The 21,961-nt window shown below is 40.5% G+C and overlaps 1 protein-coding gene across 2 annotated transcripts in view; it reads right to left on the minus strand.

Annotated features, from left to right (window-relative positions):
* The window catches only part of LOC117530524 (disks large homolog 5-like), a 110,546-nt gene extending 91,548 nt beyond the window's left edge, over positions 1–18,998 (minus strand). For both annotated transcript variants that reach the window (XM_034193418.1, XM_034193419.1), the window contains exon 1: positions 18,695–18,998. In XM_034193418.1, the coding sequence (XP_034049309.1) occupies positions 18,695–18,998 (304 nt within the window). The remainder of the gene's footprint in view (positions 1–18,694) is intronic.
* Positions 18,999–21,961: the final 2,963 nt, after the last annotated feature.

The raw sequence follows: 21,961 nt of genomic DNA on the forward strand, positions 1-21,961 counted from the left end.
AGGACTGCTTTTTTGCATTTACGCAATATCTCTAAAATCAGAAAGGTCTTGTCTCAGAGTGATGCTGAAAAACTAATTCATGCATTTATTTCCTCTAGGCTGGACTATTGTAATTCATTATTATCAGGTTGTCCTAAAAGTTCCCTAAAAAGCCTTCAGTTAATTCAAAATGCTGCAGCTAGAGTACTGACGGGGACTAGAAGGAGAGAGCATATCTCACCCATATTGGCCTCTCTTCATTGGCTTCCTGTTAATTCTAGAATAGAATTTAAAATTCTTCTTCTTACTTATAAGGTTTTGAATAATCAGGTCCCATCTTATCTTAGGGACCTCGTAGTACCATATCACCCCAATAGAGCGCTTCGCTCTCAGACTGCAGGCTTACTTGTAGTTCCTAGGGTTTGTAAGAGTAGAATGGGAGGCAGAGCCTTCAGCTTTCAGGCTCCTCTCCTGTGGAACCAGCTCCCAATTCAGATCAGGGAGACAGACACCCTCTCTACTTTTAAGATTAGGCTTAAAACTTTCCTTTTTGCTAAAGCTTATAGTTAGGGCTGGATCAGGTGACCCTGAACCATCCCTTAGTTATGCTGCTATAGACGTAGACTGCTGGGGGGTTCCCATGATGCATTGTTTCTTTCTCTTTTTGCTCTGTATGCACCACTCTGCATTTAATCATTAGTGATCGATCTCTGCTCCCCTCCACAGCATGTCTTTTTCCTGGTTCTCTCCCTCAGCCCCAACCAGTCCCAGCAGAAGACTGCCCCTCCCTGAGCCTGGTTCTGCAGGAGGTTTCTTCCTGTTAAAAGGGAGTTTTTCCTTCCCACTGTAGCCAAGTGCTTGCTCACAGGGGGTCGTTTTGACCGTTGGGGTTTTACATAATTATTGTATGGCCTTACCTTACAATATAAAGCGCCTTGGGGCAACTGTTTGTTGTGATTTGGCGCTATATAAAAAAATTGATTGATTGATTGATTGACTTAAAGACCCGACCCATTCATAAAGTGCTCAAAGCCACATCAAACCACAGCTTAGAAACTACCTAAATTGGTGCAAATTTTCCTACTATAATTTATTTGCTTGAATAATAGGAGCTGGAATGAAGCTGTTCCTGTAGCACTTTGTTCTGCACTTTGGGACTACAAACCTCCGACCAGAGGGGACAAGCTGAAATTCCACATATAGAGGATGTGAATGGTCATGTAGAATCAATTTCGTGATCCTCTTTAGCTGTCTGATATACGACGACTCGGGGCTAAGCTGTGGCTCTCCAATCAGCGTCCCTGACCACTGCACTATCTGCATTAGTTTGTTCCTTTCCTTCACTGACAAAGCACCATACCATGACACTAAAGAATATGACAACAGATTCAATAAATAAGAGACCGATAAGACAGTGTCATGATGGTTTTGTCAATATTAAAAGATGACAGCTTCCTCAGGCAACTTAGGCAGCTGTGCCATCACTGCATTGATTATTTGACGTTTGTCCATTAAATGCTTCACCAAAAAGACCGGGCCGTGCTTTGGCTGTGATTGGAGAAATTGTGGCCAGTGTAGCCCTTTTAATCAAAGGCTACGAGGGCTGTCAATAAAGTAACGGTCCTTTTTATTTTTTTCAAAAACTATATGGATTTCATTCATATGTCTTTACGTCAGACATGCACGAACCCTCGTGCGCATGCATGAGTTTTTCCACGCCTGTCGGTGACGTCATTCGCCTGTGAGCACTCCTTGTGGGAGTCGTCGTCCAGCCCCTCGTCGGAATTCCTTTGTCTGAGAAGTTGCTGAGAGACTGGCGCTTTGTTTGATTTTAATTTTTTCTAAACCTGTGAGACACATCGAAGTGGACATGGTTCGAAAAATTAAGCTGGTTTTCAGTGAAAATTTTAACGGAAGTTTCAGAAGAAGTCGGTTTCAGCATTTTATCTGGATATTCCACTGTTAAAGGAGATTTTTTTAATTTAAGACGTGCGGACGGGTCCGCGCGTCGGGACGCAGCCGCCGCGACGCTCCGCCACAGGAAAAACACCTCTGTTGAAAGCCTTAAGGACAAGTTGGAACATGTCCTGCCTGTTAAACAATTTCTCATATACTCACTCCACTGAAAGCCATCAAAAGCCGCCTGGATTTTACAAATGGTTATCAACACGGAGGTGTTTTTCCTGTGCCGCCGCACCGCGTCGGCTGCGTCCCGACGCGCGGACCCGTCCGCACGTCTTTCATTAAAAAAAATCTCCTTTAACAGTGGAATATCCGGATAAAATGCTGAAACCGACTTCTTCTGAAACTTCTCTGTTCTCTCACGACGTCCTGGATCAATAGAGCCTGAAATGTGGAGGTTTTCAGCTTGAACAGGCTGACGACGGCGGCTGAGAGCGCTGAGCGACGTCTCGCACCGTGGGAAGTCCTTAAAGCGACAGAATCGCCTCAAAATCTCTCATCAGCCGTTAAAATTTTCACTGAAAACCAGCTTAATTTTTCGAACCGTGTCCACTTCGATGTGTCTCACAGGTTTAGAAAAAATTTTGATCAAACAACGCGCTAGTCTCTCAGCAACTTCTCAGACAAAGGAATTCCGACGAGGGGCTGGACAACTCCTCCCACAAGGAGTGCTCACAGGCGAATGACGTCACCGACAGGCGTAGAAAAACTCACGCATGCGCACGAGAGTTCAAGCATGTCTGACGTAAAAACATATGAATGAAATCCATATAGTTTTTGAAAAAAATAAAAAGGACCCTTACTTTATTGACAGCCCTCGTATTTATGTCCCCTCTGTCTGAAATGGTTCAGAAGTTCATCGCCACTCAGCATTCTCCTTCCTCCAAACATGACGAGTTGAGTTTTTACCAAAAAGTTCTATTTTGATTTCATCTGACCACATGATATTCTCCCAATCCTCTTCTGGATCATCCATATGCTCTCTGGCAAACTTCAGATGGGCCTGGACACACCTCGCACTGCAGGATTCAAGTCCCTCTCTGTGTAGTGTGTAGCCTTTGTTACTTTGGTCCCAGCTCTCTGCACGTCATTCATTGGGTTCCTCCGTGTAGTTCTGGGATTTTTGTTCACCATTCTCATGATCATTTTGACTCCACAGGATGACATCTTGCGTAGAGCCCCAGATCGAGGGAGATTATCAATGGTCTTGCATAGCTTCCATTTTCTTACAATTGCTCCCACAGTTGATTTATTCACACCAACCTGCTTGACTACTGTAGATTCACTCTTCCCAGCCTGGTGCATATCTACAATTTTCTTCCTGGTGTCCTTCGACAACTGTTTGGTCTTGGCCATGGTTGAGTTTGGAGTCTGACTATTTGAGGCTGTGGATAGGTATCTTTTATACAGATAACGAGTTCCAACAGGTGCCATTAATACAGGTAACAGGTGGAGGATAGAAGAGCTTCTTAAAGAAGAAGTTAGGGGTCTGTGAGAGCCAGAAATCTTGCTTGTTTGTGGGTGACCAAATAGTTATTTTCCACCATAATTACAAATAAAGTCTTTAAAAATCCTACAATGTGATTGCCTGGATTTCTTCTCATTTTGTCTCTCATAGTTGAAGTGTACCTATTATGAAAATTACAGACCTCTCTCATCTTTCTAAGTAGGAGAACTTGCACAATCAGGGACTGACTAAATACTTTTTTTTTACCCCACTGTATATTGCAGCATTAACAAGAGCACTGTTGAACTTTTTATTTTTAATTTAAAATCAGAAGTTGCATTTGCTTTGGTGTCACTATTATTGCTTTAAAAAAAAAAAAAAAAAAAAAAAAATCAATCTAGCAACACAAATGAAGGCTGTAACTTTAACAAACCAGCAGAAAACAGAGTCAAAAAGCGTCCACACAGCCGGCTACAGATCTGACTTAAACTGAACGTAACTACACATTATAAACCAGCTTTAAATTTTCAAAGCATGACTTCCAATATTCTGTTTACCCAAATCATAACAAGGTAGCATGGGTGGGTCAACAACACAGCTGGTTGTTTCCCCCCCCCCCCCGAGTACATAATTAGAACTCAAAGACATCCTTCAGTGAACAGCTCATAATGAAATGAACTGAAGGCCATGGTACAAGTTACCCTTTGTGGGTGCTCTGGACACGAGTGTGCGCTCCTTTTATTTATATAATGGTATCATTATTATAATTAAACAAGTCCCTATCTATTTGCCAGTGGCAATATTTTATTTTCACTCAACAACGGCTCCATCAAGTCTGCGCCCAAAGCGCTAACAGGCGAGTGCAGTGCTTTGTTCTCTCCACTGTCTGTGCTTCACCTCTTTCAGTCCTCAACATTCTCTCTGGGAAGTATGTCATTTCAAGCCACCTACATATATAACTTATACCTTTAAGAACTTTCGTCTGTAGCACTTTTTTCTAATAGAGTATGTCACTTGTTTCAAGCATTTTGTTACAATATCTTATTTTGGTCCAGCTGTATAAGATTCAAGATAAATTACCTACCATAAATTCTTATTTAAAAATGATGACACTAACATAATACAGAATTTAAAAACATTTTCTTATACTGTGAAAGTAATTCCTAGATATTCTCCTTGTTTCATGTTAAAAAACACTAGGTATACAGTAGGGATGTGAATCGTACAACAACTCACCATTCGATTCCGATTCTTGGAGTGACGATTCGATTCAGAATCGATTTTTGATTCAAAGAGCTCTGCGAAATAGTTATATTACTTAAAAATGTTTATGTAAATGCAGCTTTAGAAGGTTAATCAAGCGATTCTAGATGTAAATTTACTTATCTGCTTTGCTCTTTCAGAGTTGGCTGGCAATTTAGCAAAGCGCTGGTCAGTAGTCGGCAGAAACCGCTGCTCCGGTTATTTTAGCTCCGGGTGATGGCGTAGCATGTGGGCTTGCAGATTTGAAGTGTTTCCGAAGTACTTGACCTTCATTTTGCAGTTTTTGCACACTGTAAGTCATCTCAAGCTCCTTCTTACGCAGCAAATAATAAAATCCAAAATGCGCCCAAACATTTGCCTTCAGCAAAGACGGTGCCGGCTGAATTAGCTCTTCGTCCGCCATGCTAAGCTACAGCTCATGAATGTTTGAAGCACGCCGGACCCTCCCCTCACGGGGACGCTGTAGTACGGAAGCCGTTGCCTGACAAACAGTACACGCAGCGAGTAAGTAAGAAAATGTTTTTAAAAAAATGCTTTAAAAAAAAAAAAATCGATTCTTGGACATTTTGGATCGATTCAGAATCTTAATAAATAAGAATCGCGATTAGGACATTAACTGATTTTTTCCGGCACCCCTAGTATACAGCATATTTTTTTAAACTAGACATATTTACTTGTTTTTAAAAAACTTGACAAGTCATTTTATTCTGTTTCAGATCATTTTGCTCCTGTTAAGTGATATATCCCTTAAATTTTAACTTTTTTTTTTCTTGTTTTTTAAAGCATATTTTTGCAGTACTTTCACTGTCATAACAGAGTCAGACTCAATGTTCTCAGCTATTCTGAGTGGCCTTTTGACTTTGTTACTTTCCACAGTTTCTGAATGGAGCTCATGGGTTTGATGAGGTCACTGGATTTCCAGCTCTTCTTTGTCCTGTTACACGGCGTCTTTCTCAAATAGTGCTGTTAGAATTGTTTTGCCTTTACAGCCTCTCTTTTAGTCTTTGTAGCCAACACACTAAAGATCCCCTCAATGACTGTGGGCATACTTAACCCAAAACCATTTCTCCTCCCTGAGCCTGATGCCTTGCTTTATAGGAATGGCGTGACAAGGGGCAATAGTTTAAAAAAAAAAACCTTCCCCCAAGAAACACAACACCACTTGTTAACTTTACATCAGCAGCTGTGATGTCACATGTACCACACTGGCATTGGCGATCATTCCACAATATCAGTTCCATGAGCTTTTGCTACAGATGATTAAATGCTGTAAGAGCTGTAATAATCATCAATACAAACATAATTCAAACACCTTTTATCTGTTACTCTGTACTTTGAAATGCGGCATATTCTTTTTAATGTTTATAGCAGCACCATTATTAAAATTTTATGTACAACAGGTTGTGCCTTCCAAGTTTAAATATTGTGTTTGTATATCAGACTTACAGTGGAGCGCTTGAAAACATACAACAAACAGCATATTGACAGTAGTGTCATAAGGAGAATGTGTACAAACAAGATGTCTTTAAATACGTTTGAACCACAAATGCTTTATTCTTACAAAGCTGCAAGTCAAATCACTAAAATATTCTTCATGAAACTGAAAATAAATGCACACGCTGACATTTAAATTAAATATATGCACATACAGAATAATATACTGAATACAATGTTATAATGAAGTCTGGCCTTCCAGTCCAACATGACCCAAACAAAACCACAGCAGGAATTGGACAAATTACTGCACTGACATCTCGTCTCCAATAATTATTTATGGTCTGGTAGTTTATTCATTACTAAAAAAGGCCTCCGAATATTTCAGTTTTGGCCTCACTGCCTTTGTGCCACTTTTGCTCATTTATGGACTTCTTTGGAAGAAAGTCCAGTCCTGGATTGTTATTCCTTTTTCTCTGTTAAGGGTGTCGGGCTGTGAAGTCAGAGGTCACTGGAAGCAGATGTGCTCGCTGTAGATAGTCTCTATAGTCCTGGTTCAGGGGCACACAGAGCCCCCGAAGGGCCATGGAGGAAATCATTTTATTTTTTATAAGAGGTGGGAATTTTTAGAACCAATTTTGTGTTTCCTCACAATACTGGCGACATTCTTTCTCAATTAGCCAGTCTTAATACCAGACGCTACAAAATGAATGCCCTCACAGCACTGCCAGCACTTTGACCTCGGTGTTAACCCTCTGAGGTCCGAGGGCATTTTTTGGACAGTTCACTCGCCTGGCATAAATGTTTTATTATTACTGTTAACAGCTCTCCCTGCATCCCACAATCAAGTTTTATGTCTTTTTTTTTTGTAGAACAACCTGTGCTTTCAGAATATGTTTTTTGTTGTGTTTTATAAGCGTAATAAAGGTTTACAATCAAAAATAGGCAAGGAAAAAATAAAGCAAAAAATAATTTTCCACACATTTATTCAAAACACACAGCAAACTATAATAAACAACTGTTTTGACACTTTATAAAGGTAATTTGAGGTCTTGTGTGAAAGACTGTACAACAAAAAGGTTCAAACAAACACAAATGCACATTTTGAACAATATATACAAAATGGTCTATGCATTTTGTTATGGTAAACAAGTGCTTTATGCCGAGAAAGCAACAGCGTTATCCAGTAACATTCACATGCAAACTAGTGGAGCAATCCTGATAGTTACACACTTTGTTTGAGCACTTGAGATTGTCAGAGGCCCCCCGTCTGCTCCTGCTTTCACTTTCGCTGTGCGTAATGGCGCAGGGAGCATTGGAATAGTATGGCGCATGGAGACCAATAGTACAACCCCTGGCAAAAATTATGGAATCACCGGCTTCGGATGATGTTCATTCAGTTGTTTAATTTTGTAGAAAAAAAGCAGATCACAGACATGACACAAAACTAAAGTCATTTCAAATGGCAACCTTCTGGCTTTAAGAAACACTATAAGAAATCAAGAAAAACAGATTGTGACAGTCAGTAACGGTTACTTTTTTAGACCAAGCAGAGGAAAAAAAATATGGAATCACTCAATTCTGAGGAATAAATTATGGAATCACCCTGTAAATTTTCATCCCCCAAACTAACACCTGCATCAAATCAGATCTGCTCGTTGACATTGACCCTATGCCATGACATTGACCCCATGTGTCTTTTTGCAAAGAATGTTTTCACAGTTTTTGCTCTATGGCAAGATGCATTATCATCTTGAAAAATGATGTCATCATCCCCAAACATCCTTTCAATTGTCCAAAATATCAACGTAAACTTGTGCATTTATTGATGATGTAATGACAGCCATCTCCCCAGTGCCTTTACCTGACATGTAGCCCCATATCATCAATGACTGTGGAAATTTACATGTTTTCTTCAGGCAGTCATCTTTATAAATCTCATTGGAACGGCACCAAACAAAAGTTCCAGCATCATCACCTTGCCCAATGCAGATTCGAGATTCATCACTAAATATGACTTTCATCCAGTCATCCACAGTCCACGATGGCTTTTCCTTAACCCATTGTAACCTTGTTTTTTTTCTGTTTAGGTGTTAATAATGGCTTTTGTTTAGCTTTTCTGTATGTAAATCCCATTTCTTTTAGGCGGTTTCTTACAGTTCGGTCACAGACGTTGACTCCAGTTTCCTCCCGTTCATTCCTCATTTGTTTTGTTGTGCATTTTTCGATTTTTGAGACATATTGCTTTAAGTTTTCTGTCTTGACGCTTTGATGTCTTCCTTGGTCTACCAGTATGTTTGCCTTTAACAACCTTCCCATGTTGTTTGTATTTGGTCCCGAGTTTAGACACAGCTGACTGTGAACAACCAACATCTTTTGCAACATTGTGTGATGATTTACCCTCTTTTAAGAGTTTGATAATCCTCTCCTTTGTTTCAATTGACATCTCTCGTGTTGGAGCCATGATTCATGTCAGTCCACTTGGTGCAACAGCTCTCCAAGGTGTGTTCACTCCTTTTTAGATGCAGACTAATGAGCAGATCTGATATGATGCAGGTGTTAGTTTTGGGGAGAAGAGAACATGTAAATTTCCACAGTCATTGATGATATGGGGCTACATGTCAGGTAAAGGCACTGGGGAGATGGCTGTCATTACATCATCAATAAATGCACAAGTTTACGTTGATATTTTGGACAATTGAAAGGATGTTTGGGGATGATGACATCATTTTTCAAGATGATAATGCATCTTGCCATAGAGCAAAAACTGTGAAAACATTCTTTGCAAAAAGACACATGGGGTCAATGTCATGGCATAGGGTCAATGTCAACGAGCAGATCTGATTTGATGCAGGTGTTAGTTTGGGGGATGAAAATTTACAGGGTGATTCCATAATTTTTTCCTCAGAATTGAGTGATTCCATATTTTTTTCCTCTGCTTGGTCTAAAAAAGTAACTGTTACTGACTGCCACAATATTTTTTTCTTGATTTCTTAGTGTTTCTTAAAGCCAGAAAGTTGCCATTTGAAATGACTTTAGTTTTGTGTCATGTCTGTGATCTGCTTTTTTTCTACAAAATTAAACAACTGAATGAACATCCTCCGAGGCCGGTGATTCCATAATTTTTGCCAGGGGTTGTATGTACTCAATGGAGCACCCAGGGGGCTATTCAAATGTGCCAACTAGTAACACATCACTCCTGAAAACGATCTTTGGCTTTTCACGTGAGGTAAATCTGCCCTACAATTGGATTTTGGAAAACCATGTGACGGTGAACCAATGCTGATTGGACACTCACATTAAGAACATCATCACACAGCTTTTATGAGGAGTACAAAGATGGCTGATGGCCGGCTTGAAAGTCCGCGGAGTTAACTTTTCAGCAAAAAAAAAAAGTAAGTTTCTTTCTAGAAGGAGAGAGCATATCTCACCCATATTGGCCTCTCTTCATTGGCTTCCTGTTAATTCTAGAATAGAATTTAAAATTCTTCTTCTTACTTATAATGTTTTGAATAATCAGGTCCCATCTTATCTTAGGGACCTCATAGTACCATATCACCCCAATAGAACGCTTCCCTCTCAGACTGCAGGCTTACTTGTAGTTCCTAGGGTTTTTAAGAGTAGAATGGGAGGCAGAGCCTTCCGCTTTCAGGCTCCTCTCCTGTGGAACCAGCTCCCAATTCGGATCAGGGAGACAGACACCCTCTCTACTTTTAAGATTAGGCTTAAAACTTTCCTTTTTGCTAAAGCTTATAGTTAGGGCTGGATCAGGTGACCCTGAACCATCCTTTAGTTATGCTGCTATAGACTTAGACTGCTGGGGGGTTTCCATGATGCACTGAGTGTTTCTTTCTCTTTTTGCTCTGTATGCGCCACTCTGCATTTAATCATTAGTGATTGATCTCTGCTGTCTTCCACAGCATGTCTTTTTCCTGATTCTCTCCCCTCAGCCCCAACCAGTCCCAGCAGAAGACTGCTCCTCCCTGAGACTGGTTCTGCTGGAGGTTTCTTCCTGTTAAAAGGGAGTTTTTCCTTCCCACTGTCGCCAAGTGCTTGCTCACAGGGGGTCGTTTTGACCGTTGGGGTTTTTCTGTAATTATTGTATGGCTTTTGCCTTACAATATAAAGCGCCTTGGGGCAACTGTTTGTTGTGATTTGGCGCTATATAAATAAAATTGATTTGAATTGATTTATCTCATATCATTAAAAAGTTATTTATAATTTAGTAAAGCTTGGTCTTTGCTGTTGTATACGACGGTGTCGGCCCCAGAGGGATAAATATGCAGACATCTCATGGATGCTGAATGAAAATTACAGCTATTCCAACAGCGAGAGAATACTACAACTATTTCTTTGTATAAGAGGGCTGTGTCAGAAAATGTTACCGTACTCTGGTAGATGCTGGCGATTTTATTTGTCATCAGTTATGGCACCCCAGAGAACTTCACGGACACAGATGGAGGCATTCCAAATGCAGAGAACGTGGTTCGCTCATCAGAAAAGAGGCTGCCCCCTAAATTAATAATAATGTTCACCTATTTGTGCATGAATTGGACTTCCCCAAGGAAAAGGAGGCATCTTCTGAGACTACATTATTTCCAAAAGGCCGCAAAATACATATGGCTCAAAATACACCTCTGAGCGCATCCAATCCTCAGCGTCGGGTATTAGTCAATTCACACAGAAATGCAAAACTATTACGAGGGAATGCAAAATATGCTCTAAAATAAATTCCTACCACTTAAAAAAAAAAAAAAGCTACATGCGCTCATTCCAGATAGAAAATAATAATAATAGTAATAATAATGATAATAATAAAGAGAGCAAAACTCTATCCAGGATCCTGCAGATCAATTGAAACTCAAACTGTTTGCATGCCTGGTGGCAGCAGACTAATCTACTTTTAGGTCCTGATCCAGTCTTGAATGTTTTCAGGTCCTGTAGTCCTCCAAATTTGAGGCTATAGTCCTCTGCCTGAAAATAGTGAATTGTCATCTGTGGGTCAGGGGAGAGCTACTGCCCCTAGTGTAAGAGTTCCAAGTATCTTGTGGTCTTGTTTATGGGTGTGAGGTAAGATGCAGCTGTGCGCTGCAGCACTGTGCAGGAACAAACATTTAGTGTGTTGTTGGTGTTATCTGAAAGGATGTTTTGCTGCTCTGCAAAGACATTTATTCACAGTGCTTGAAATAAGCATGACTGTAGAGCTGAAACTAATCGAGTTAATCGATTAAAATAGTTGTCAACTAATTTAGTCATCGATTAGTTGCTAAATAACTTTGTTTTACCGCAAATGTTATTTTCTTCCATATAATCAACCGAGCCTTGTTTCAGGGTGTATAAAGCCATATTCAATGGTGAACAAATTGATAACTGATAATATTGTCCTGTTGTGCGAACTTGCTTCTGGTATCACAGGGCTTGTGACAATCAATATTTTACAATTCCACCTGACTGTCATTAGGGATCTACATCAGAAAAGGCCATTTTAAGCAGAAAACGAAGCAATAATTGGCGAGTTACTACGGATGCAGGCGCAGCAGCAGCTGTGGCGCTCTGTTCGGTCCGCCGTCTTTTATCATGAAATAATGCTGAATTCATGTGGAAATGATTGTTGTACAAAAGCTTCAGATATCTGTCGCTGAGATAGATGATGACTGGCGAGAAGTTTGAAGCAGAAACAAGGTGATAATCAGTGAACTGGTGGTGACGCTCAGAAATGATGCTGGTCCAAAATGACGCATGTGCAGTGAAGGCAGGGTGGACCGTTCGGTCAGTGACACCGGTAAGCACAGACATCGTGAACAGATTGCAGTGGTACCTGCTTCATCCCCAAGCCTTCAAGGCCCCCTCTTGCAAAAATCTAAACTTATGGCTTTCTCGTGAAAACAAAATATGACATCAAGCACTGTAAACAATGGGACTGAAAATTAATTTGGAAAAAAATTAAGGATGTTAAAGCAATGCATTCTGGATCGATTTTTCCCAATACAAGGTAGGGAGAATTAAATATGCAAGTTGTGCAAAAATGAAGGTCAAACGTTTCATAAACACAACAAATGCTCCGGCCCATTTAGCAAGTAATCATCTCGAGTCAAAAAAGTCAAACAGCCGCAGCACCACCACCAGCAGGAGATGACCAGCGCACACAGCATCACTTTAACAAACATCCAGCCAATTCTGAACGCGTAAAAAGAACAACTAGCAGGGCCGGTGGTAGCCATTTGGGTGCCCTAAGCACAAATGCTTTGTGGTGCCCCCCCTCCCGAAATGAACAGTAATTCAGAATTTGTCAGTGCAGTTCTCTTTATTTCCAAAATAACTTCTCAATACTTAATATTAAATTATTATTTTAATAATAATTTATTAATGTTTTGAAATAGCTGCAAATAAATAATTTAGCATTAACAATTGCACCAAACATGACAAGAAATAAATATTAAATTTAAAATAAAAACCACCACCATTAGTTAAAAAAAAAAAATAATAATTGATTTGTGTAACCATAGTAGACTGAACATTGCACTGAACTTTGTAAACACAGAAGTATTTAGCCTTGTAAACATACATGTAAGTGATAGTGTAAATTTCTTCAGTAACTAATAAACATTCTGTATATTGCACTTATTAATCTGTCCAGAATGTGGTGGAGAGTCCAGCAGGCGCAGTGTTGGCAGGGAAGCAAAGGGGAGAAGTCAGTGCTTTTAAGTGCTGCGTGTGCACGAAAGGGAGAGGAACAGGTGAAAGCGCACCCATGCTTGACAAAAGTTTGTGGAGTGAGCTTTCATAAGTGTGTATTATACATCATATTAATGATGTGGCGAAATGACTAAAATTGCTGAGTGAATGTTAGAAAATGATTTATTTTGTTGCGTCAATCTGTATTCTGTAAAGTAGTGACTTCAGTTTTCCTGCCTGGATACTTTGTCATGATAAATATCTCACCATTCGTTTAGTGATTCAATTAGAAGTCTCAATTTATCCCTTTTTAATTTGCCTTAGGTTCACATCTGATTTTCCATCCTGACATATTCTGTAAGAACAAATTCATAGAATGGAAATGTTTTTTTTTTTCCTCTCAGTTTGGTGGGTCACATGACAGTCGCTTTGACATTGTATATTCTAAGAACATAAGAATATACACAAATGAGATTCATTTCTCCATGATATACTCCATATTCCAGTGTAGCGTTTTCAGATTTCTTTCAATTTGGTCCAGAAATTGTTGAATCATCTTACTTTCACCCCGGCAGGCGTGGCCGTTTCATTTTATTTATATATTTGAAATTTTCACTGAGAAGCGATCCATAAAAGCGGCGCCGCAGGTGGGTTAAGAGCCTTCTTTAAAATTAATATCTTTAATATGATGCGAGTGCGCGAAGCTCTTACTTTCACCACTGATTACGAGGTCTGTCCATAAAGTATCGTACCTTTATTTATTTTTTTTTTTAACTATATGGATTTGATTCATATATTTCACGTCAGACAAGCTTGAACCCTCGTGCGCATGCGTGAGTTTTTCCACGCCTGTCGGTGACGTCATTCACCTGTGAGCACGCCTTGTGGAAGGAGTGGTCCCGCCCCGTCGTCAGATTTTCATTGTCTGGAAATGGCGGAATGATTTGGGGGGTTTTTTCCCATCAGAATTTTTTCAGAAGCTGTTAGACTGGCACCTGGAAACCATTCAAAAAATTTATCTGGCTTTCGGTGAAAATTTTACGGGCTTCACAGAGAATAAGGACTGTTACTACAGCTTTAAGGATGGCCCACAATGGCGCTCGGCACGCCGCGCTCCGAAGCCGCGATGACAGGCACGAACCACCGGATTATTTCTAAATGGATGGCTGTGTGGAGCTGGGACCGTCGTGTGCACTTTCTCTGGTTATCAGAGCAGCTGGACATCAACCATTTTCCAGCAGATTTCACTTTTAACAAGAGATTTTGTCATGGAAAGCCGCACGGAGGCTTTGTGCGTCACGACCGATTCGCTGGTAAGCATTGAAAGCCGAGATAGGCATGTCGCAAATTGTATTTCCCATCTTTAACTTAACTTTATAATGAAATTAATTAAGGACCAGACTAGTATCTTGTGTCGTGGCAGACATAGTGTGTTTGACAAACTGATGGTATTATTTTCCATCTTGATTCACAACATCTGGATTAACAAATTAATTCAAGTCTATTATATAAATAGTCTGATCCTCTTCTGTATTTGTTTTGACAAATAGCGGCTGTACAAATATGGGACTGAGTTTAACAGCACAGTAATTGCACGGAAAATGCAGATTTATGGTGAAACTTTCTTGAAAACATTGATCATGTCCACATTGATTTCTAATTTTGCCTCATTATGAGAAGGTGAGACTAACGCATGGGTTGAGTGCGCAGTGTCGGCACAAACCGTTCGGTGGATGGGGGAGTCGGCGGTAGGTGGCGAGAGTATGCTGTGGCCGAAAATAATAATACTTCCATTGGGAAATTGCCTTTGTAATATTAATTAACATAAGTTTATGGTACTCAGTTCATGTAATTTTTGTTATTCACAGTTCTGGTTCTTCTTTCCTCAAACTAGTGGCTATCAGCAAGATACGCTTTTATTTTATTTTTTAATTGAATACAATAAAACAGAACACAGAAAATATATACACGTCCTTCTCATAAGGACTACACACTTTTATACAATAAAAGTGTACAAAATACAGAGAAATATAAAGTAAGAATTACAAAACAAAAAGAAGAAATGGAATGCAAGGACTACCAAGAAACCAAATCTTGGGTATACGAGGTCTGTCCGTAAAGTATAGGTCCTTTTTATTTTTTTCAAAAACTATATGGATTTCATTCATATGTTTTTACGTCTGACATGCTTGAACCCTCGTGCGCATGCGTGAGTTTTTCCACGCCTGTCGGTGACGTCATTCGCCTGTGAGCACTCCTTGTGGGAGGAGTCGTCCAGCCCCTCGTCGGAATTCCTTTGTCTGAGAAGTTGCTGAGAGACTGGCACTTTGTTTGATCAAAATTTTTTCTAAACCTGTGAGACACATCGAAGTGGACATGGTTCGAAAAATTAAGCTGGTCTTCAGTGAAAATTTTAACAGCTGATGATAGATTTTGAGGTGATTCTGTCGCTTTAAGGACTTTTCACGGTGCGAGACGTCGTGCAGCGCTCTCAGGCGGCGTCATCAGCCTGTTTCAAGCTTAAAACCTCCACATTTCAGGCTCTGTTGATCCAGGACGTCGTGAGAGAACAGAGAAGTTTCCGAAGAAGTCGGTTTCAGCATTTTATCCGGATATTCCACTGTTAAAGGAGATTTTTTTAATGAAAGACGTGCGGGCGGATTGCAGCGTCGGCTCGCAGCCGCCGCGACGCTCCGCCACAGGAAAAACACCTCTGTTGGAAGCCTTGAGGACAAGTTAAACATCTCCAGCTGATAAACAATTTCTCATATACTCACTCCACTGAAAGCCATCAAAAGCCAACTGGATTTTAACAAATGTTATCAACACGGAAGTGTTTTTCCTGTGCCGCCGCGCTGCGTCGGCTGCGTCCCGACGCGCGGACCCGTCCGCACGTCTTTCATTAAAAAAATCTCCTTTAACAGTGGAATATCCGGATAAAATGCTGAAACCGACTTCTTCTGAAATTTCTCTGTTCTCTCACGACGTCCTGGATCAATAGAGCCTGAAATGTGGAGGTTTTAAGCTTGAAACAGGCTGACGACGGCGCCTGAGAGCGCTGCACGATGTCTCGCACCGTGAAAAGTCCTTAAAGCGACAGAATCACCTCAAAATCTCTCATCAGCTGTTAAAATTTTCACTGAAAACCAGCTTAATTTTTCGAACCATGTCCACTTCGATGTGTCTCACAGGTTTAGAAAAAATTTTGATTAAACAAAGCGCCAGTCTCTCAGCAACTTCTCAGACAAAGGAATTCCGACGAGGGGCTGGACGACTCCTCCCACAAGGAGTGCTCACAGGCGAATGACGTCACCGACAGGCATGGAAAAACTCACGCATGCGCACGAGGGTGCAAGCATGTCTGACGTAAAAACATATGAATGAAATCCATATAGTTTTTGAAAAAAATAAAAAAGGACCTATACTTTACGGACAGCCCTCGTAATTCAAATAAACAAGAAAGGAGATCTATCTCCACAGATCTTTCTAGCTATTTTTGTTGGATCTGCAAGACAAGCTGCACATGTAAGCGACAAGTTCCAAAGTTCTGGACCCAGCTCTGTTCGGCACGTTTGACGTGCTGGTTAAAGATGGTTTCCGCTGACACCCACATCCTACAAATGGTTTGTGTCGACACTGCACACTCAACCCATGCGTTAGTCTCACCCGTTGTGAGACGCTAAACAAGATGGCGGCACTCTGGCATAGGGATGAGTATCGAGAACCGGTTCTTTTCGGGTATCATTAACAAATGATTCAACCCACCAACATCAATAGCCTTTTTGCTTAACAGTTCCCTTATCGGTCCTTCAGAGCGGCCGTTGTTTTTAAGGGTGTTTGTCGGGAAAAAAGATTATTTCTCTATGTTGATTGCAGACCCTGCAGCGGGTCTGTAATCAACCGCTTCTGTGTAACGGCTCCGCTTCGAAGCTTGAACCAATGAAGCAGTGCCCCAACTCGCTGCTTCGTTGATTCTTTGCTTGGCTGCTTTTTAGACTTGGCAAGTCCGCTCTCAAAACCATTTAAAGATGTCAATCATGAGTCACTTTTGTGCAGATTAAAGTGACGAACTGAGACTCTTGTCTTGGTGCAGTCAAGAAACAAGAATCATCTTCCATTCTGTTCACAGAGGTCCAAACACTGCACCGCTCTCTGCCGAGTCAAGTTAGAGTTTGGCCGGTACCCCCTGATGACGTGGTTCACGGATTAACACCTCGTTTCTGCTTCAAACTGCACTCCAGTCATCATCTATCTCAGTGACAGATATCTGAAGCTTTAGTACAACAATCATTTCCACATAAATTCAGCATTATTTCATAATAAAAGGAGGATGAAGCGATTACAGCGCGTCGGACATTTCAAAGTGTCACGGAATTTCGCCTCGTTTCTGCTTAAAACTGACTTGAGAATGATTTAAGAGGTTTTACCTTTATCATCCGATGGCTAACAATCCCATTAATCCATTTGATTGCATTGAGTGAAGAGACTCCGTCTCAGACACGCTGCTGTGGTCCGAAATAACGCATGCGCAGATGCAAAAGGCAGACGGATTTCTAGGGGCGGACCATTCGCTCTGCGACACCAGAATTTATAACTTCAAAGCAAATCGCCATTTTAAATCAAATGACACCTCTTTCCAAACATTGTAAAACAAACAAACTACAATCGACCAAAACATTTTTTTCCTCCCAAAACCAGACGTCCTGCGTTCTTTATGAATTACATCCTGACGTGCAGCGCAGTTGAGCTCAGCTCAGAGGCTATGTATGGAGTGACATTCATGCCATTAATGACTGAAAGGAAATGCTTTTGACAAAACTACTGATTTTGTTTATTTCTATTTATGTCCAGAGAGCAAGGATCCAGTAAACAAATTTCATATTTATTTAAGCCTCAATAAAATGCTGTTGACATAGAAAACATGTAACGCCTACTTTTAGTACACAGAAAATTCACAAGAGGGGAAGAGGGAAATCACAAGAGATTCACAAAAGGGAATCGATAAAGAATTAGATTGATAAGCGGAATCGATAATGGTATCGACATTGATAAAATCTTATCGATACCCATCCCAACTCTGGCACCAGCCAGCGAATGAGCCGACTGGCTCGGTCCTCAATCTAGTAGGTAAATAGAAATCGATGAGCAAAACACGCACAGCACCTCCCCACTGCATACGCCACTGCAGTGAGAGTGTAAACAGTAGAGGTGGGCAATACCTGGAATTTTGGTATTGATCCGATAAAAAGTAAATACAGGCCCAGTATCGCCGATATCAATACCGATACTTTTTCATATTTAAGCTTCACAGACCTAAAGGATCCAAAAGACCTAGGATAGAATTTCGCCAAACATTGTACGTGAGAACAAAATACTTTATCACAATCAACATTTTTGTTTAAAAAAAAAAATACCACTCAACAACTTAAAACAATATCTCCTGAGGTAGAGGGCTGACAAACCACAATACAAGGGTGAGCTGCTCCGTGATGTGTGACAGAGCAGCGCTGCTCTTACAGACAGAGTACAGACTTTGATAAATCTGCGTGTGCAGCAGTCAGTGTGTGGGAGAGAAAAAAAAGCTTGAGTATCGATCTTTTTACACGAGGATCGTTCAATATCAATACCAGCGTTGGTATCGATAGTACCAATATTAGGATCGATCTTCCCACCTCTTGTAAACAGACACCAGCCTCGTGGTGGTGCAGTTCTCTCCCAGTTTCTGTCTACCTGAGGGAAAACTAATTCCCCTAATCAGTCATTATGTGATCAATACCTCTGTTTGGACACAGCCGGATCGAACCCAACCAACACCGGACCACAGACTGGATGGACTACACAGTACCACTGAGTTCTGGTACTTCAGTATCAGACACGATGCCCTCCCTCAGTAGTTCCACGCACATAATATGTATGAACAGAAACAGTTCTCACCAGCTGTGTGGTAACCAGGCCCGGTACCGGTACCGCTGAGCAGCACGGAGTGCAGGTGAGGGTGAAACTTCTCCAGGGCCATGCAAAACTCAGAGAAGTGGTCTCTGTCCTGACTGAGCAGGATCTTCAGCAGCAGGTCCACTTTATCCGGGTCGGACGAACAGCCCTGTCCGAGCTGGTACCGTTCGGACGGACTGAGAGCACCGCAGCGAGATAAAACCTCCACGACCCGGTCCACGTCCGTTACAGAGTCCACCAAGTCCTGGTAACATTTCTCCAACAACTCCTTATGCTCGGGCTCCATCTCCGATACTCGGCGTCACTCGGAACCAACCGGAGTCCAAACTAGACGGGACGGGCCGACAAGTAGCCATGTTTACTGCACTCTTCCCGACAACCACGCTGAGTCATTCCGAACAAAGAACGTCTCTGTCCCTCGAACGGCCACTACCAAGACACTGCCGTCCCCGAATATCAAGTTCTTGGGACAGACTGAAAAGCAAAACAACAGGTCTTAAGGAGCGCAAACTCCGCCATGTCTCAGCAGCTGTGCGCTGCTCTGCTGTCAATCACGCCTCCGCGCGACTTTTAAGGTAAAGAGGGCGGGGCCTCTGTTCCAGACACACCTGGTTCTCGGTTTGTTGAACTTCAGTGATCTTAGGAGCTGTCAAGCTGCGTTTTCGTGCAGTAGTCTCTTTATAAATACTTAAATACCACTTTATCTATGTATTTTTTATGATGCTGCATTGCAACTCTGTTGTCGTAAAGTATTCAGACAGGAAAAATCACAGTCAAGATAGACACTCCTCTTTTGAAAAAAAAACAAACAAAACAAAACCGATTGGCCACTTAACTTTTCAATCGGTGGTCACGTAGGGGTCAATTGAAGAATTACACAGAGGTCAAAATTAAAAGATGCTCCAATCATATTGAAAATATTCCACATTAGTTGCCTGATCATAAAGATTCCAAAAAGGTATAGTTGGACTATCTGTGACTGAATTCTATGGAGTTACGGGATAAAAGCAGCAAGAATGGTGACAAAGGTCAGTATAATTTTGTACAGGGGTCAAAAGTCAAAGTTGCTCCAATTTTGGTAAAAAGTGATGCAAATTATTGGTTGAGCAAATAGGATTAATAAATGGAATAGTGTTGACAGTGTTTAATGTTTGGTCTCCAAAGTAAAGGTCAAACAAGGTCTACGTCTATTGGATTCTATGACATGTGACATATGTTACCCCGTAACATGATAAGTAAAGATGATACATGATCCAAACTATTCCTTTTTAAAACCATGTTAACGCAACTAGTGGAAGTTAAGTTATGCCAGTATATACTTATGTTAATAATTCTAATTAATTTATATGAAGTTGTAGAGATTTGCTTTGAGTTTGAGTTTAAGGAAGATAATTTTTGAAATTTTAATATTGAGAAGTCTGATTAATTTTTTTTTATTTGGAATGGCATAAACAAAGTAAAATGTGTGAAATGTCAAGCAACCCAATACTTTTGGAGGGCACTGTTTTGCCAACATATCCAGCCATTTCCCTCTGTCATTATATTTTATTGAAATAATCATGTAGGAGGCAGAACTTCTCACCCTGGTATCTTACAATTAATAATAATAATAATAATAATAATAATAATAATAATCATTTTAATAATAAATTAAGCTTACTGAGAACCTTGATCTGTGATGGCGGCAGAAAAATCAACAAAAATATTTGCAGACAGGCCACTGGAATATAGTGACAACATCATGTAGTAGTGCTGTATCCAGGGGGTGTCTGTAACCCCCCCCCCCCCCCCCAAAAAATTTGATCTTACACTGTTTAGTCATCAGCTAGGATGTTGGCCATACAACTTCTCATTTTATGTGGCTTAGCAAGCATTATGATTATTGGTGATTATTTCAAAATACAAAATATTTTGTATTATTTACACTGAATTTCTGACCTTCTTTGACATATTATGATTATTTTGTCAATCACAATGCTCATGTCCCTGTGGCCCATATTTAAGAACTCAAATAATTATCTAAATATATTGCATTCATTTTAATATATATCTCTGGTACCTCATCAGGAATGCATTTGCCTTATTAATATACAATGTTAGAATCTACAGTCCAGAATAATTAGGCCAAAAAGTTCATTTAAAAAAGGACAAACAAATACAGGTAAATTTTCTCCATCAAAACATGTCTATTCTGTTGCTAGATTCCAACAAAATGCACCATTTTAATTCCCATATTTCAAAATTTCACCATTGGGCGTGTGCCCCTGGATCCCCCATTCTTAATGTTCTTGATACGGCCCTGTGTAGTGATGGAAAATCGTTGCACATCATCGCATCCACCACACTATGGAACCACCATGGATCCTGGATGGCAGCAACAACGATTGGCAAGTGCCGTCATCTTAGTATATTTAGATTCAAAAGCTCATTGGTCTTCTTTGTAGTATAAATGGATTTAGAACAGAGATCCCGTGGCATAATTCATGTAGATGTCACTTATCTTGATAACAAACGTGTTTGAGTTATTTGCTGCAGAAGCCTAACTTTATATGCCGCATTGTAGATGGGCTAAAAGAGTCTTTTTAGCTCTTATTCCAAGCTTTTATGTGCTATATTGAGTCAGATGGTCTGGGCCACAATGGCAGCAGACCAAGCAGCTCCTCCCACACTTCCCTATCCTCTGCCAAAGTCAGACAGCCTGATCTATTTCAAGATGCCACATCAAGTAAAATTCACAAACTGCACCAGCAGTTAAATTGACTAAAGTGCCTGCAGACTGAAATTTATCTGGTGCCCTGAAAATTATGGTTAGTGACAGTCAGGAAGGGCCAATATCTCAAAGGTGTAGGGGACAGGAGTTGGAGACTGTGGGTTCAAATCCCACCTTAGTCATAGTTGATGAAGATGGAGCAAAATGTGAAGTGGTCAAGATCAACTATGGAGGAGACACAAAGTGATCTGTGCATAAATCTGAGATTGCCAATATTTGGTGTATTTTACTGTGGCAGATCTGACCTCAAGTAAAACTGGAACTAAGTCAGAGCCAACTTATCTCCAGACTGGATGGGATTTATTTTAAGATTTCTTAATAAGAATTCACTAATATTAAAGCATTTACTCCTCAAATTTAGTGCTGATTATTTCTTGTGTTTCAGTGAAGCTTTTTAGAGTGCAAACCACCACCAACACTAGTTTCCAATTTCACAAATTTTTACTTTGGAAAACATTTTCCTGTTAGAAGTGGGTTTT

The sequence above is a fragment of the Thalassophryne amazonica genome, chromosome 18, assembly GCF_902500255.1.
Source record: "Thalassophryne amazonica chromosome 18, fThaAma1.1, whole genome shotgun sequence".
Taxonomy (NCBI): Eukaryota; Metazoa; Chordata; class Actinopteri; order Batrachoidiformes; family Batrachoididae; genus Thalassophryne; species Thalassophryne amazonica.